The 17,083-nt window shown below is 46.2% G+C and overlaps 1 protein-coding gene across 1 annotated transcript; it reads left to right on the top strand.

Moving 5' to 3' along the window:
* The first annotated feature begins 2,971 nt into the window (after positions 1–2,971).
* Positions 2,972–4,228, top strand: Actl7b (actin like 7B). Its single transcript, XM_026391176.2, has one exon. It carries the CDS (start codon positions 2,972–2,974, stop codon positions 4,226–4,228), a length of 1,257 nt encoding a protein of 418 aa, XP_026246961.1.
* The last annotated feature ends 12,855 nt before the right edge of the window (positions 4,229–17,083 follow it).

The raw sequence follows: 17,083 nt of genomic DNA, 5'->3' as shown, positions 1-17,083 counted from the left end.
TGCTCTGGAGAAAGCCCCTCACTCCCACTGGGTTCAAGGCCTGAGAGGCTTAAATCAGAGGACCACATAGCAATGTTCCCAGTGATGACATCGGTGATTGTGACATCATCCAGTGATCCAGGGTTTTCTAGGTACTAGGGACCTTTGTCGAATGTTAGAGCACCTTTGGAGAATTGTTTTTGAAATGGTACCCCTTCTAAATTTTGTAATGAACTGATTGTTCCTATCAATGAATGTTTATTGAGTGACTGCACTGGGCAAGGCATCTGGGAATACAGCAGTGGGGAAAAAAAATCTGCCTTTGTAGGGCTTATGTTCTTGTAGGTGGGGGTTGGAGGGAGAGACAGACAATAAATATTATGTATTAAACAAAATGCTGGGCTGGGGATATGGCTCGGGCGGTGACGCGCTCACTTGGCGTGCGTGCATCCCGGGTTCGATCCTCAGCACCACATACAGACGAAGATGTTGTGTCCGCCGAAAAACTAAAAAGTGAATATTGAAAAGATTCTCTCTCTCTCTCTCTCTCTCTCTCTCTCTCTCTCTCTCTTTAAAAAGAAAAAAAACAAAAATGCTATTTGTTAAAACAAAACAAATACATGTTAGAAAGTGTTCAGAGCAAAAGAGAGCACAGAAAGGGGTGGCAAGGCTATTGTGACCTGGGCGGGGCCCTGAGATGGTGGCAGTTGTGCAAAGATCTGAGGGAGGTGAGGAAGAGCCACAAGGTAGAGGACTGAGGCAGTCATGTGGCTAATGAGGTGAGGCAGGGGCCATCAGAACACAGCCCGGTCCAGCCTACAGATTTGGTTGTCTGAAAGTTTTTTATTGTAGACAAACACAGTACCTTTTTTTAAAAAAAGATATATTTTTTTAGTTGGACACAATACCTTTATTTAGCGCAAGGTGAGCGTGCTATTGCTGAACCACAAGCCCAGCCCCACAGTACCTTTTATTTATTTGTTTATGTGGTGCTGAGAATTGAAACCAGTGCTTCACAGGCATTGGGTAAGTGCTCTGTCACTGAGCCACGACCCCAGCCCCTCTGCATGGCTGCATGACCCTAAAAGTTTAATGAAAATCAATGCCAACTGTCTGGCCCTCCCCCAGCAGACCAGTGCCGCCTGTAGAAGGAGGCCGGAAGGAGCCAGTGGGAGGGGAGAAAAAAGTGGGTGGCGGAAGGTGACCAGCTCCCATGAGCCTTGTAAGCCATCACAAGGATTTTGGCCCTGACCAGGCGAGATGAGAAAGCACTAGACAATTGTGAGGAGAGGACTGATGCCATCTGAGGTTCATTTTAGCTGGAGCCTTTGTTGCTGTGGTGACTGTGCCAAGCTCTTCTGTCTCACTTCAGACCCTCACTTCAGACACTTAGGACAATCCTAAGAGGAGTTCTTTGGACATAATATTTGTCACCTTCTCCTTTATCAGGGTCATGGGGTCAGCAGGGAAATTGGACTCTCCAGAGTCCCATTAATGAGAAATGGAGGCGTAAAGGTGCGTGGGTAACTAAGGTATCCAGCCGGCGAGGCCAAGGTCTCCTGCTCCAGCTGCCTCCCTGGGGTGCGCTTGACACACCTCAATGAGACCTAACACGGTCTCAGGCTGCTCAGACACGGTCTGGCAGGCACTCTCTGAAGCTGGGCGTGTTGATGCGGAGGCTGCCACTGTCGGGCACCCAGAATCCAGTCTTCTGCTTACCTTGAACCTCACACCCAGCCCTGTGCTCTTTAAGGGGGCAGCCACTACAATGATGGGCTTTCCCCTATAAGGAGGTCGTGGGGGTGCTCTTGGCCTTGTGAGGTGTGAGAAGAAAATGACCAAGGACAGGCTTACGAGCTCTGTAACTGACGGGGACAGCCAAACGGGAGGAAAGTACTCTTGGACCCTCAAGCTTTCTAAGGAGGCTCGGTGGGTAGGAGTTGGATGAACTTGGATTAGAGTGCAGTGTGCTCTTAGGTTCATCATTTGGATTCTGAACCTCTGTACTCAGCTCTGCTTCCTCCCAGGATTCTGCAACATAACAAGTACCTGGTACAAGGGCAATGATATCAACCAAACTATTGCAATATCATGTGCATGTACAAATATTTAATGACAAATTCCACTATTATGTATGATTCTACTATACCAATAAAATATGGAAAAATATAAGCATAACAATAACAAAAGTACCTGGTGCAGTGCCTGACTTACTGTAGGAGATAAAATATTTATCATTCTCAGCAGAGGGTCCTCAACGAACAGGGGGTTAGGTGTGGAGTTAGGGGAGGGAGCATCTGCCACGCAACCAGCGTGGGCTTCATGAAAGAAGGTTCGGTTCATAAGAAATTGCTAGTGAGTTTTAAATTAAAGACACAGACTCTCATTACCTTTAATATCAGCTCCAAGACAGCTTCTCCTAGCTCTCGCCTCCAGCCACCTAATGCAGTGGCGAGGTTTACAGAAGAGACTAGCGAGAGAGGGAGAGCACGCCAGGGAGTGAGCTTTTATTGGGGAACAAAAAATTCCAGGGAAAATCCCATCCAATAAAGGTTAAGGGGGGCAGCATCCCAAGGTCAAGAATGACGATTGGGTCTTCAGGTCAGTGGCCAGGCACGCCTCTGCACAGACAAGCCCTCAGACCTGGGAAAGGGTGGGGAAGGCTCAGACACAGCTGTGTTTAAGCGCCTCTCACCCAGCCAGGGAGGTAAACTCAAATCACATGCGAGGATGGCCTCCCACAGGAGCAGAAATCCGAGGCCCTACTGTGCTTGGATTACTAAAACTGCTGGCCACCTGCTCCCGCCTGGAGCAAACTAAAGTTAGAAGGTTAGGGGTGGCAGGTGACAAGACCAGGCCCCCCCCTTAAGAGTGCCTGAATGGACCAGCTCCAGTGACATCACAATCCTAACTGGTTGCCAAGACACGACTGGAGGTGGATCTCATTTCTCCCTAGGGAGCTCTAGGATGTGGATGTGAGAAAGGAAGGCAGATGGCGACAAAGAACAACCCCAGCCCCATGCCCATGGGCACCGCCCAGGGGGACCCGGGAGAGGCAGGAACCCTGCCAGGTCCTGATGCCAGCATTCGGGACTCAGGTTCCACTGCTCAGCTGAAGATGAAGCCCAAGAAGGTGCGCAAGATCAAGGCACTCATCATTGACCTGGGCTCCCAGTACTGTAAGTGTGGCTATGCTGGAGAGCCGAGGCCCACTTACTTCATCTCCTCTACTGTGGGCAAGCGCAGTCCCGAGGCAGCTGCTGACGCAGGTGACACCCGCAAGGAGACCTACGTAGGCCATGAGCTGCTCAACATGGAGGCACCCCTGAAGCTGGTTAACCCACTCAAGCATGGCATCGTGGTGGACTGGGACTGCGTCCAGAGCATCTGGGAGTACATCTTCCACACAGCCATGAAGATCCTCCCCGAGGAGCACGCTGTGCTGGTCTCCGACCCTCCGCTCAGCCCCAGCAGCAACCGGGAGAAGTACGCGGAGCTCATGTTCGAGACCTTTGGCATCCCTGCCATGCATGTGACATCCCAGGCACTGCTGTCCATCTACTCCTACGGCAAGACCTCGGGGCTGGTGGTGGAGAGCGGGCACGGGGTCTCGCATGTGGTGCCCATCTCCGAGGGCGACTTGCTGCCCGGCCTGACCAGCTGCGCAGACTTCGCAGGCAGCGACCTCACCAACTACCTGATGCAGCTGCTCAACGAGTCTGGCCACAAGTTCACCGATGACCACCTGCACATCATAGAGCACATCAAGAAGAAGTGCTGCTACGCGGCTCTGCTGCCGGATCAGGAGCTCAGCCTGGGCCTGAACGAGCTGCGGGTGGACTACGAGCTGCCCGACGGCAAGGTCATCACCATCGGCCAGGAGCGCTTCCGCTGTGCCGAGATGCTCTTCAAGCCCTCCCTGATGGGCAGCCACGAGCCAGGCCTCCCGGCGCTCACAGCTGCCTGCCTGGGCCGCTGCCAGGACACTGGCTTCAAGGAGGAGATGGCCGCCAACGTGCTGCTGTGTGGCGGCTGCACCATGCTAGATGGTTTCCCCGAGCGCTTCCAGAAGGAGCTGAGCCTCCTGTGCCCTGGGGACAGTCCCACAGTGGCTGCTTCTCCTGAGAGGAAGACTTCCGTGTGGACCGGCGGCTCCATCCTGGCCTCCCTGCAGGCCTTCCAACAGCTCTGGGTCAGCAAGGAAGAGTTCCAGGAGCGGGGCAGCGCAGCCATCTACAGCAAGTGCTGAGGGGCGGGTCCCCAGGCCACTATACAGTTACAGAATTTCCCATAAAATTTTAACTTGCGATGGTTCTTGTCTGGTCTGAATTTCTTGGTCTAATCTGATAATAGAAGGTGTGGGCAGCTGGGCTTAGAAGTGATCTGCACCTTTGGTGCTGGGTGATGGGAGTGGGAAGTGGGGGCCAATCTGGATGCCCCTCCCTTTTCCTTCTCTCAGTAGGTGATATCAGCTCATAGCTTAGACTGTGGTGTTCTACTCCATTAAATCCTCCAGGTTCAAACTGGATTCAACAGACTCCGCATTGCTTACTCAACCGTCAGCCAAGAGGGAAATAGCTTTTGCTAAGGGACTAGCCCGGGAGGGTGATTGGCAACTGGAGGAGACTTAAATTCCTGGCATTAGTCTTTAATGTTCCTGGACCCAGTGCCAGGGCTGTGGGCTTGGGAAAGAACCAGAACCGTCATTGTTACCTAAGCCATGCTCACTAGACCTTCTTTATTACCCAAGGTCCATCTTCTGGCCTGAAATTTGAGTATCCAGCTCTGGCCAGACTTCAGTGCCAGGCACAGAACCTTCCTGTAGAGGGATGTTGCAGGTTGGAAGCCTGAAGGTAGACACATTTTATTTGGCTGGCACAGTGTATAAATTCTCCTCTTAAATGTGAATTCTTTAGTGGGGCCCTCATTCTCTACGCTGCTGAGGTCCCTACTGAATGATGTCTTCATACGTATGTACCTGCTTCTTCATCATAACTTTTACTTAACTAGCATTAGTTTCTGTTTCTTGCCACCCAGTACTGATCATAAATGACTAATACTGATCATAAAAACCTAATGAGGTGCAGAGAGGGGAAAGTGATATGCCCCAGTAAACAGGTGCTGCATGTGAACCCACTGCCACAGGCTGGTCTTGAAGATCTCCCCACGTCTATGTCTCCCCTCCCCACCCCTCTCTCACCTTTCCCACCCCCTCAGCAGCTTCTGCTGTGTCTGGTCACAGCTTCAATCCTGACTTCCCAGCAATATTTCTTTAACAGTCTTCCAATAATTGAGAGCTTTGCATGGACTAGCCACCGTCTTTCCACCTCTAAAGGACATTTTTTTTATGCAGTTTAATCTCTGTTTGGGTTCTGGCTCAATGAATTGGAGACAACTCACCAAATGCATCTTCAGGGGTTGGGGAAGAAATAACGAAAAAGAGAGTAGGATATTTTTATGGTCCCTTCCCTTTTTTTTCTTTCTTCTTCCCCCTTCCCCCTCCCTCCCTCCCTCCCTCCCTCCCTCCCTCCCTCCTTCCTTCCTTCCTTCCTTCCTTCCTTCCTTCCTTCCTTCCTTCCTTCCTTCCTTCCTTCCTTCCTTCCGCAAGAAGGAGCCTTTCCCCTGGCCCAGATCTTGAGAAATGGCTAGATTCAGTCCCAACTTAAGGATGTCTGTGCCTTAAAGAAGTTACACATGGTGTTCGCCATCCTTGGTCTTATTTTCCTATACTGGGGAGCTGGCACATATAGAAAACCATTTGGCAATCTTCAGTGAGCTTCCTGGCATGACAGTAAGTTCCTGAGGGTTGGGGTTTGTGCAGGGGCACCTATCAGGGCACTATCCAGGCAGTGTCTGCTCCGGTCTCCAATGCACACTGCTGTCTATCAGGGGACCCCTGACTCGTCTCACCTCAATACCTGCTCCCCACCTTGTCTGAACCTTCACTTCACCCTTGTTCTTAGATTGCCAACTGCTATGCTGTTCCTTAGTGAACAATTAGTAGACTTCAATATTTAAATCTACTGAAAAATTGAATTAGGTACAGGTTGTATATTTCCCTATCATTAAATTAGAATTGCTAATACTAGTAATAGTATTTTTTTTTTCCTGTTAGAAAGCACAGTTACACCTCCCTTGTGGCAATTAATCCTCACAGGTGGCCTAGAAGTAAAACTGGGTAAGAAGGTTTTCAGGTAAGAAAACTGAACCTCAGAGATGTGTTGAATTTAGTTCTTGTGCACATAGCACTGTGCCTGGCACACTGGGAGGACTGGGGACATGCTGGTGCCCCCTACCCCCAGGAAGGATGAAGGCTGGTGAGTCAGGTAAAAGGAACCTCAGAACACCTGACTTCTGTTCAATGCAGTGAGCTGAGTTCCATAGAATTTTCAATAAAGGACTGTTCAGTTTGGCTGGAACGCACATACAGGCTCTAGAAGGCGGGGTGGATGGGGTGGAAGGCTGGGAGGCTTCAGGATGGAGGTAAGGAGAACCAAGGATGTGGGTGAAATTGACAAAAGAAGCCAGGTGCAGTGGCGCACGCCTGTAATCCCAGTGGCTCTAGAGCCTAAGGCAGGAGGATTGAGAGTTCAATGGCCAGGCGCTAAGCAACTCAGTGAGATCCTGTCTCTAAATAAAACACACAAAAGGGCTAGGGATGTGACTCAGTGGTCAAGTGCCCCTGAGTTCAATCCCTGGTATATAAAAAAAAAAAAAATTGACCAAAGACTGAAGGAGGGGCGAGGAAGCTGCTAAGGGCATCATCCTGATGATGTTCTACTTGCAACTCAGATGTTCTTAAAGTTAATTAAATTCACACTCAGTAAGGCAATCCCATAAATACCAGGGAGACGGAATTTCTCAAAAGCTACAGACTTGCATAAATGCCTGTGTGGGCACGGGCTACTCCTGAAGGCAGGCCTGGAGGAACCAAGAGACTGAGGTAGGAGAAAAGCTCACTTTTGCTATGTACCTTTTAATTGCTTTTGTTTTTATCCTAAATATGTATGACGGATTCAAATGAAATTTTAAAGAAAATTTAGAAACTGTAAAATTTGGTAAATTGGTGTAAGAGCCTGCAAAAGGTGGCCCTCACTTGCAATTCACTCGGTAGTCACTCTGGAATGTTTTATGGACATCTATGGGTTTGGTAATTTTCACTCCTGAACACAGAAACTAGCTAGGCCTCAGGCATCCTGGCTCATGCTTTGGATGTGTTCACAGACTCTGAGCTTGAGGAGGAGATATTGCTTAGATTGCATACATTTTTCATCTATTTTAGTGCCTGCCATCTCTACTTCATGCACTTGGATCATGGGAACTATAATCAGCATTTTGACACCTGAGAATGGCCCAAAATGCCAGCTCAGGATTCTGGTCCCTGGGAAGTGCATTTGAACTTTTACTTCACCCTTGTTCTTGCATTGCCAACTGCTATTCTGGCAGATGGAGGGAGCTTTGGAGACCTTTGGTTTTCCCACATTTGGTAATGGACATGGAAGAAACAGAATGAGAAGGGAGGAACTATCTTTCCCCTAAAGTCACTGCTGAAATGTTCCAAACAAGAAACAGGAGAGGAGGTCATGGAAATGAACTGCTTCTACTCATGAAACTCCTGACACTGAATGTGAATTTTTTCCTCACACCAACTAATTCTCCTATTCCTGGGCACCAGGTGGGTGTCCTAATCCAATCCAATTGAGATACTAATTCCCTGGAGTTAGCACAGCCACCAGAGATTAAGGACTCAGTCCTACCAGACTTCCTCTCACTCCAGAGGCCAGTTGCAAGTCCCAGATCTCTTCTTGAGCTTTTGTGACCATAAATGAATCAGCAGTTCCATGATCCCTGACTGATTTGATAATTCATTATAATGACTCATAAAATCAGGACTGTGCTTTTCTTACTGTTTATTACCAGTTTATTATGAAGAAACAGCCAGAGGGAAAGATACAGAGGACAAGTATGGGAGCAGGGTATGGAGTGTCCTGCCCTCTCTACATGCTACTCTCCCTGAGCCTACAGGTGTTCATCAACTCAAGCTCTCTGAACCCCATTGTTAGGGTTTGGATATGAGGTATCCCCCCAAATATTCTTGCATTAAGAATGGTGAGAGCTGAAACCCAGTCAGGCCATCCTACTTTGAATGGACTGACTGGGTGGCAACTGGAGGCAGGTGGGGTGGGCAGGAGGAGGGTCACTGGGGGTGAGCCTCTCTGCTTTCCAGCCTCCTCCGCCATGCCCTTCCATTATGTTGTTCTGCCTCACCTTGGACCCAAAGCAATGGAATGAGCTCACCATGGACGAAATTCCTGAAACTGTGAGCCAAATATAAACTTTCCCTCCATGTAAGTTGTTTTTGTCAGGTATTTTTATCACAGTGATGAACAGCTAACACACCCTTCATCATATAGGAATTTTGATACATTACTTAAGCATGACTGATTTAACCACCAATGGCCAATGATTTGATCAATCTCCAGCTTCTCTCCTCTCCCTGGGGGTCAGGAGTGATGGGAAAGAAGGAACTTCAAACCTCCAATCATGTCTTGGTCTGTAAACCAGGCTCCATTCTGAAGCTATCTAGGGCCCCTCAAACAGTCATCCAGTGTACGGAAGGTATTCTTAGCACTCCAGAGATTTCAAGGGTTTTATGAGCTGCATTGTCAGGAATCTGGGACAAAGACCAGGGCTGGGACACAACCTGTCAAGGTCACACAGCTGGTAAGTAGAGGAGCAAGAGCATCAAGATGTTCTGGTTTTGGGTCTTGCACTCTCCACACCATTGGAGCTTCTAGTTCAGTTCTGCGTGGTGCAGAACACCCAGAATCTTTGCACTGTGTGTTCTTTAAAAACACTCACAGGGAACAGACTTGCTGCAGGTTCCAGTTACTTGGTGGGAGCACATCCTTTGCAGGAAAAATGTGATTGTCCTCCCTCTACAAAGAGCAAGTCTGAATCCCCTCCAGTGATCACCCAGTAAGCCATGCCAGGGGAGGAAAGGCCTCACCTATCAAAACTGCCTTTCTAGAAGATGGCCAAATTTCAGGTGAGTTCTTACCTAAGCTCCCAGGAATTTTTCTTTGGGCCCCACTCTTTCCTTCAATGTTAAGAACCTAAATGGCCAATCCTGTTTCGTCATGAGATGTAATGGCAAAACAGACCCAAATTGATGGCAAAGGTCAGAGCTAGGACAAGCTGAGAAGATGGGTCAAGCAGGAAGGTGGCCATAGTTGAGACTGACAGCTGTCCAGTAAAACCTTCCCCTGTGCAGTAATGGATTTTCTGATGGATATCCAGCTGGCTGCATTTACTGTCCTCCCTTGCAGCTCTGGGTGGCACATGACACTGAGGTCAACGTGATGTGCATGAAGTGCTATGTGCAACTGCTGGGTCACCTTCAAATAAAAGAAATCCCTGTATTGGAGCAGCTCTCTCTTTTCTCTTGAGCTGAAACATGAATGTGCCTGTGACCCAGCCTTGATCATGCAGACAAGGGTGATGCCTTGGCCTGGCAATAGGATGGAAGGAAACTGGGTTCCTCAATGATTGTGTGGAGTCAGAGTGCCAACCTGGTCCTCGGGACCATTAGTGACAGAAAAACAAGCCTCCATCTTCTTTAGACTAAGTAGTTTTGGAGGCCTTCTTTAGACTATAAGAAGTTTCGGAGGCTTTTGGAATTAGAAATTTACTCTGATTTGTCACAAACAACAGGAAGGGGATGGTATTTTTAGCACAATACCAAGGATCCTATTGCAGAGCAGGTAAAGTCCCTTACTTTTGGCAAATTATGGGATGGGGTGCTAAGTTTTCTGTAGAACTATTCCTTCTTTTCCTTTTCTGAAAATTTACTTAGTAAGCAACTTGACTTTCTCGTATAACCATGAAAATTCTACGAACAGAGTTTTCTTCCATCTTCAGGTTCAGAAAATTGAGATTTATAGTGGGGAGGCTATGCATTCCATATCACTGAACTAATAAACAATGGGCCCATGATTTGACCTTGGGTCTCTGCAACCCTAGAGTCCAGGCTCTTTGCTTTACAGCATGCTGCCCCTCCCAACAGGTAAGGACACATCTGAGCAGGTGCTGACTATACCAGGTGCTTTTAACATTTTAATCTTATAAATAAAAAGGGCATGGCTGTTTCATACCGGAAGAGGTTAACAGAAACTATTTCAGAATGTACCCGATTTATAAATGACCAGTTTATATTACTGTTCTTTGGAACTCTGGCCATGCCAGAGAATCAACATGATTCCACAGAATCATCGTTGATTCATGGTGACACATGTCCAGGCTAGTTCTCAAGACACCTCTCTTGACTTACAGTCTCAGGCCTGGGTACAAAGAGCAAGGAAAGAGTCATGGTAGTGATTATGATTCTCCGATGTCCAGATGTCCCCTGCTCGTGCCACCCTGTGCTCTGGCCTCCCTTGCCTTTGGGTTGCTACATACCAGGTCTCAGATTGCCACCTCCTCTACATTTCAGCCAAATCCTCTGACCCCTCAGTATAGCTCATTCCATGTAGGAAGAAATAAGCGATCTCATTGAACTGATTTACACTGACTGGAATATTCCTATCTGAGAAAATTCACCCCCCTCACAACAGTGGACTTTGACAGAGTTGTACTTTACACAGTGCATTTTATTACAGTGCATTTGTGATCCACAAACATGCTTGGATTAGTCCAGGAAATTAGGTTATTTTATTGACCACATTTACTTCTTGCAGACAGACTAAGATTAATATGGTAAGGCATAAACAATATGTTGAAGGACAATAAGGTGGAGAAACAAGTTCAAAAGGTGCTGGCTGTTTGGCTACCCAGTCCAATTGCTAGGAGACAGGTCTGTATTTACAGAGTTTGGAACTCGGGGGAATGATCTGGAAACACAAGGGCTATGTTGTAAGTCTTCTCTGCACCACACCAATGAGAATTTGGTTCAGAAAACAGAATCTGTTCTGCCTATTTTAAGCAGGAAGACATTTTAACACACTTTGCTTACGGAGAGTGTGGTGGGAGAGCTGGCTGTGGGTCTGGTGTCCAGGGGTGACTGTAGAATACGTCAGAAATGGCTCACCAGGAATGGCCCACCAGAAAAGCTACCTCCTTTGGGGCCCCATGAAAGTGTTAGTGCAAGAACCTTTCAATGTAGTTCTGACCAGAGATAAAGAAGTGAGAACTGGGAGGTGGCTGCCCCTGCTGGCCAGTCCAATGCCAGTGTCGCAGCTGTACACCCAGGAAGCTGCAGAAGAGCCACCCCCACTCATCTGGACTCATCAAACTCATACAAGTCTGTTGAGTAGGTAAGCCTGCAAAGACTGTGGGAAGCACAGCTTGAGCTTTGTAAGCTCTGCCTTACAGGAAGGCATTTAAGGTCCACACTGTCCAATAGAACTTTCTATGCTGAGGGAAATGGCCTCTATGTGCACTGTCCAGTACAGTAGCCTCTAAACAAATGTGACCACTGAGCATTTGAAATGTGACTAGTCCAATTTCAGGAACTGAATTTTAAGTAATTATTTCATGCTGAAGTTACATGTAGCTACTGGTTACTGACAAGTGTAGTTCCAGCAGAGGGCGGAACACAGGGTGAGTAGCCAGTTCATAGCTTCCCTCACACTGATTATGATCCTTGTGAATCACTGTGAAGGAAAACCTCATGTCCTCCACTTCTTCCCCTGTACAGTAGGGATAATGACCTCAAGGAAAATGTTACGATAAAGCGGCTGGAAACAGTCCATGGCTTGTAGTGAGCTCAGGACCAGGAATACCAGGGGCTGGGATGGTGATCTCAGGGGATGAAGATCAATACACTTGAAACCAGGGTCTGGCACAGTACTCCTGACATTCAAGTACTTTATCAATGGGACATCTCCAAGGAGAAAGCCACTGATACGTACATGGCTGAACTTGGCTCATCTCCAGTCCAGCCCTCTCTTCTGAGCTCCATGTCCATAGATCTCCTTACTGGAAGGCTTCACCTAGATGCCCCACAGTCATCTCGAATGAACTCACCTGTCCATCCATTCAACCATCCAAACATCCCAAATGCATAGTGTATGACTAGCACGTTAAGTTCTGAGCTAGGAACTGGGTGTAGTGCTGAATGGCATGACTGACACTTCTCTCTCAGGGCTTTTGGCTTAATGGGGAAAACAGAACAAGCCACAGAAGTACAGGCTGCAATGGAGCACTGATCTAAACCTGGAGGCTAGGCAGCATCGGAGAAGGATCTAGCCAAAATAGACAGAGGGGAATAGCACAAGTTGAAGCCTAGTTTTTCTGCCAGTTCTGGCAAAGCCTCATCATACAGTAGGAAAGGATCAGGTGTCCTGGGCCAAGGGCTGTTTCGGTGAGGAAACAGTTGAGTGCGTAAATCAGCAGTTGGGGGGTTTTTTGACGTCCTCTGCTGGACTGGGGGGCAGGGCCTGTCTATCGCCCTCGTCACCAGCTTTACAGTGTCTTCTCTGGTGGCTGTACTGTTCACTAGTGCTTTCTCTGGAAGTGAACGCTTTGGGGGTGAATGTGAAGTGGGGCTGTATCATCTGGACTGATGTGAGAAGCTGGCGTTGAGGACAGAGCAAATTCTGAAAATGTAAATCCCTGGGAATTAGCAGAAATTCTTGAGAGAATCCAGACTATCAAAAACTCTACCTTTAAAGGGTAGGGTCTGAGCTGAGATGACCAAGAGGGTAAAGGATGACCCAACTAATATCTGGGTGGTAGGTGGAGTAAAGGGAAAATTGCACTACTGTATACTTATGATTTGATGAAAGGATGAAATCGGAAAATAGTAAGATCCAGGGAAGAATGGAAGGATCTAGAATGCCTAGGAGGAGTGGCAGGATCTGCCAGGTTGGATGCTGTGAGGGGGGACTGTGGGTTCACCTTCCTGTTCAGGGACTCTGTTACCCTGAGGAATACTGTCACTGTGCTATGGCTCCAGGATGTGGTTCTAGAACTCGGGCACCCAGTTATGTGAGGCACTCGTATGCTTCAGACAAACTCTGCTCAGATGCATCTCAGCAAGTCTTGGGGCACTAGTTTCAGCTACACTGTAGTGTATGGGGGTTCTTTTGTTGTTCCTCTATTTACAGAGGAAACAACATAAAACTGACACTTTGAAAAAACACATACAGCAATCTGGAAGAGGGACCAAGGGCCAGACCTCAGCCGAGGCTGACTTCTTCCTTTTCACAGACTCCTCCCACTTTTCTAAAATCAGATTTGTGGGACACAAGGCCCACCCAGGATGCAAACTGTCAGGAAAGGTCAGCACAGCCTCAAGGGAAATGGAGGAGGGGCAGGAGTGGGAGCTGGGATTTATGTTTGAAGTCACAGACCCTCTGTCTGGGTGTGGTAGAGGGGTCCAGGATAAAACCCTGGTCACAGGATTCACTGGCCATGGACTGGATTATTAAGAAGGACGGCAGAGCCCTCGCCTCTGGTTCATCAACCATGGCCCCATCATAGATGTCTCTAGTCCAAGGCTTTCCCTTATTTGGGGGCTGATGGGGATAACAACGCTCAGAACCTTTGAAAGCCTCAAATCAGATACTGGGGCCCAAGCTCTGTCATCAGGGGCAGAGGCCCAGGGAGTGGAGTACACTGGCTCCTGTAGTTCTGGGAATCCGTGCCTACATCAGAGGAGGGTAGGAACTTAAGAATATCAGTTGAACATGACATACGGAAAACCCTTCTTGAAATTTGCAAATAAGGAATAAAGGAAAATATTTGTATCCACTGTAAAGTGAATAATGGGGATGAACCACAAAGCTCTATTCATTCAATGTAGTAAATCAGATTGTTCACAAATAGTGAATGCCTACAGCTTGCTTAGAAAGAGGAGAGTAAGAAATGGGCTCCAGCCATTCATTCTAGACTCTCAGGATCAGTACAGTCAAAAAGAGGAATCAAGGTATGGCACCAGGAGCTAAGGTTTTATCCAGTCAATGCCATGTTGCCCGAGGGTTAACCTTGATCTCACTTTTCCATGAGGGCCCAGATATACAATCTCTGAGGTCATCATTTCCTAGAGCAAGTTCCCATTAGAAACAGAGCTCTCAAAGGGGAGGCCTACAGGAAGCCTGTTCCACCCACCCATCCAAATGAAAAATGATGGGGCTGGGCCGTGAGCTCGCCCACTAGTGGGTGGTGTGAGGTATATTGGAATCACTATTGTTTTTGAGGGCAGAACTTCCAGGTCCTGATTTTGGAAAAACTGTTTAACTTCTCCAACATTCAGGCTGCTCCTGAGGTGATACCTGGCTTCCATACCTCACAGGGTTGTTGTGAGAGTCACCCAAGATAATGTCTGCAAAAGGCCTTACTATTTTTGTCACGAACCATTTTATCTTGAAGGGTGATTTTGATGTTTGTAGGTTCTACTCTCCCAATAAGCCTGCGAAAATACTGCTTTGCTCTTCTCTTCACCACATGTCACCTATGCTCTTTGTTTCTCTGATTGGAGAGATTAACCAAAAGAATCTGAGGTCTCAAGGGACAAGCTTTCCTGATGCTTTCCTGTGTCCCTTTTTCCAGATGGCTACTCAGTTTCAGGGCAGCCTGGGGTTGACCTTGGAAAGGAGCACCATAGGGTAGGGAGTGTGGATAAGTAGCCTGGGAGGAGGATAAGTAGCACTGCTCCGCCATAGTCCCCTGTCCCTGCTTGTTCTTTGAACAAGATCCTTGTTTTGGTCATTGGGGGCAAGAGTCCTGTTGTGAGCTGGGAAACATGGTGGCCATGGAAGCTGACATTCTGTTGTTTGGGAGCATGGGCGAAACGCTGCTACCTTGGAGTTCCATGGTTGCCAACAATTCTACCTTCCCACCAGATTCCACAGAGGCCCAAGTTCCAGACCATCTATTGACTGGGGGACACTGTGGACCCCTGTCCAGAGAGGCTCACTGCCTCTCTGTCAAGTACCCTATGAGGCTCATCTTCCCTCACTGGATGAGGGAAGATGAGCCTCATAGGTTACTGGTTCTTGTCCTCTTCTTGGGTCCTGTTTTCTGAAAATATCTCATTATCACGCTCTCCTCCATCACTGGCTTTCCTTTTGTGAAAAGTTGGTTGGAAAAGCCCAATTTCAAAAAGGTTTCTGAGCATTGTTCTGCTTAAAACAGAAACCTTCTTTCTATATGATGTAATGGGGTTTTCAGAGTTGTGTGGTCTGTTACAGCATTTGTCATCTCAAAATTATTTCTTGGCTGAGTCCTATTACGTAGGAAATTAGCTGATTAATTCCAAGAGATTGGTAGCTAAGGAAGCTGGGCGGCACCCAGAGGAAATTAAGTACAAACTCAACAGACAGTATCATGGCAAGCTTTAGCCAAATCATGAGCAAACTGTAGCCTTGTGTTGGATTCAAACCTGGAGTGTCTAAGACTGCATAAAAACATAAGGATAAAGACCTAGGAGGTATCGGTTAATAGAGAAGTGTCAACAATTTAAAGCTTCACTTGGCCAGGAAGAAAGAACACAGGAAAGAGCAAAAGCACATGCAAGTGAAAGCAGGCCAATTGGTGTCTCTGGCCATCTTGTCTGATGGCTCTTGGGGGAAGTTGTACCCTTTATGAAATCACCAACTTGGTTCTGATGGTCTTGGTGGAAGGTGCCTCTTCTGAGATCAGTTGCTGTGGAATGATTCCTCGGCTTCGTCTGTGACGACAAGACTTTCAGGGATGGTGGTCGGCTCTCCCGTCTTGATCTTGAGAGGCAGGGGCTTCTTGCTGTGTTAGTTGTTAATAGTACCTGGTAAAGCCCTTCTTGTGGAGATTCAACCACCGTCCTTCTGATGTCTGATACAGTAGCTTAAAAAAAAAATTGTGTAAGAATTACTCATTACCAAAAGGACAGAGAGTAAATAGAATATTCTGATGATTCAAAAGAAAACTGTTATCTGTACACAAAATAACTTGGCAATTTTATAGAAAGTAAACACTATTTTTTTTGTTTTTGGTGTATCATCTGAGGAACATGTGTATAAATAAATTCTTTTTCTATGAATAAATCCACTTACACAGAATAGACCATTAAATGTGTCTTTTTCTCCATTTATGTAATTTTTAAAAATTAACTTTAATATACCTTTATATCAAAAGAAAAAAATTGCCAAATATACATATAGTAAAATTACAGTATAGGATATAATTTATCTTTGGGTATTAAAAAATTAAAACAAATGTACATATTACACTGAATTGCCATTTTAATAAAGGAATAATTCATTAATAAACAGATTACATTATTATCTTGCTTACACATTCATACTTTTCTGTAATTGTTCTATTAAGCATAGTCCTAATCATTTTTATCAATCACCACAATCAGTTAAGGCATCCACTTTTTGTTTTCTCTAGACACAGGGAAAACTAAAAGTCAAGAAACCAAGATCTGCCTAGCTAAGTTTTATGAGTGCACATTTTAGAGTATCTTTTACATTTTCAGGAGATAGAACCAATACAGTACCCAAGGGCATTTACAGTTTCTGTAAGTCTATGGGCCTTATATAGTATATATAATGAGGATAAATTAAAACTAAATGTATATTATAGTATATGTATTTGCACATACACACACTAATATACTATATGGTATATATACTATATTCCATATAGTGTGTGTGTGTGTGTGTGTGTCTGTGTATTTGGGTCAGAAACTGTCCTTGTATTCAAATATATATATCAAGTAACTCAATGTTTTCTAAGGTTTTAAAATTTTAAGTATCTGGAAAATTTGGATGATGTAAGAATTTTACTAGACCTTTTAAAAGACAGCTATCTATGATTTAACTTAAGCAAAATTATTTTTTCTTAAGTTTTAAGAAGGTTAAAACAGTCTGCATATAGACTATTGTCTTAGCATTGTTAAAATAAAACAAAGGCAATAGAGTTCTTTAATAAACATGTTTATTAATTCAGTGCAATTTGTCTAATATAATCAGAAATATTACAAGATACTTTTTTTAAAAAATGTTTTAGTTGTAGATGGACACAATATCTTTGTTTATTATTTTTATGTGGTTCTGAGGATCAAACCTAGTGCCTCATACTTGAGAGGGGTGAGAGATCAGCACTCTACCACTGAACCACA

Source organism: Urocitellus parryii, chromosome 4 (assembly GCF_045843805.1).
Source record: "Urocitellus parryii isolate mUroPar1 chromosome 4, mUroPar1.hap1, whole genome shotgun sequence".
Taxonomy (NCBI): Eukaryota; Metazoa; Chordata; class Mammalia; order Rodentia; family Sciuridae; genus Urocitellus; species Urocitellus parryii.
Note: the sequence above shows the minus strand (reverse complement) of the source record. Positions and strands in the feature narration are given on the sequence as shown.

What these genes read in the sequence shown, in the direction of transcription:
- Actl7b (XM_026391176.2), top strand. Translation starts at nt 2,972, where the DNA reads ATGGCGACAAAGAACAACCCCAGCCCCATGCCCATGGGCACCGCCCAG.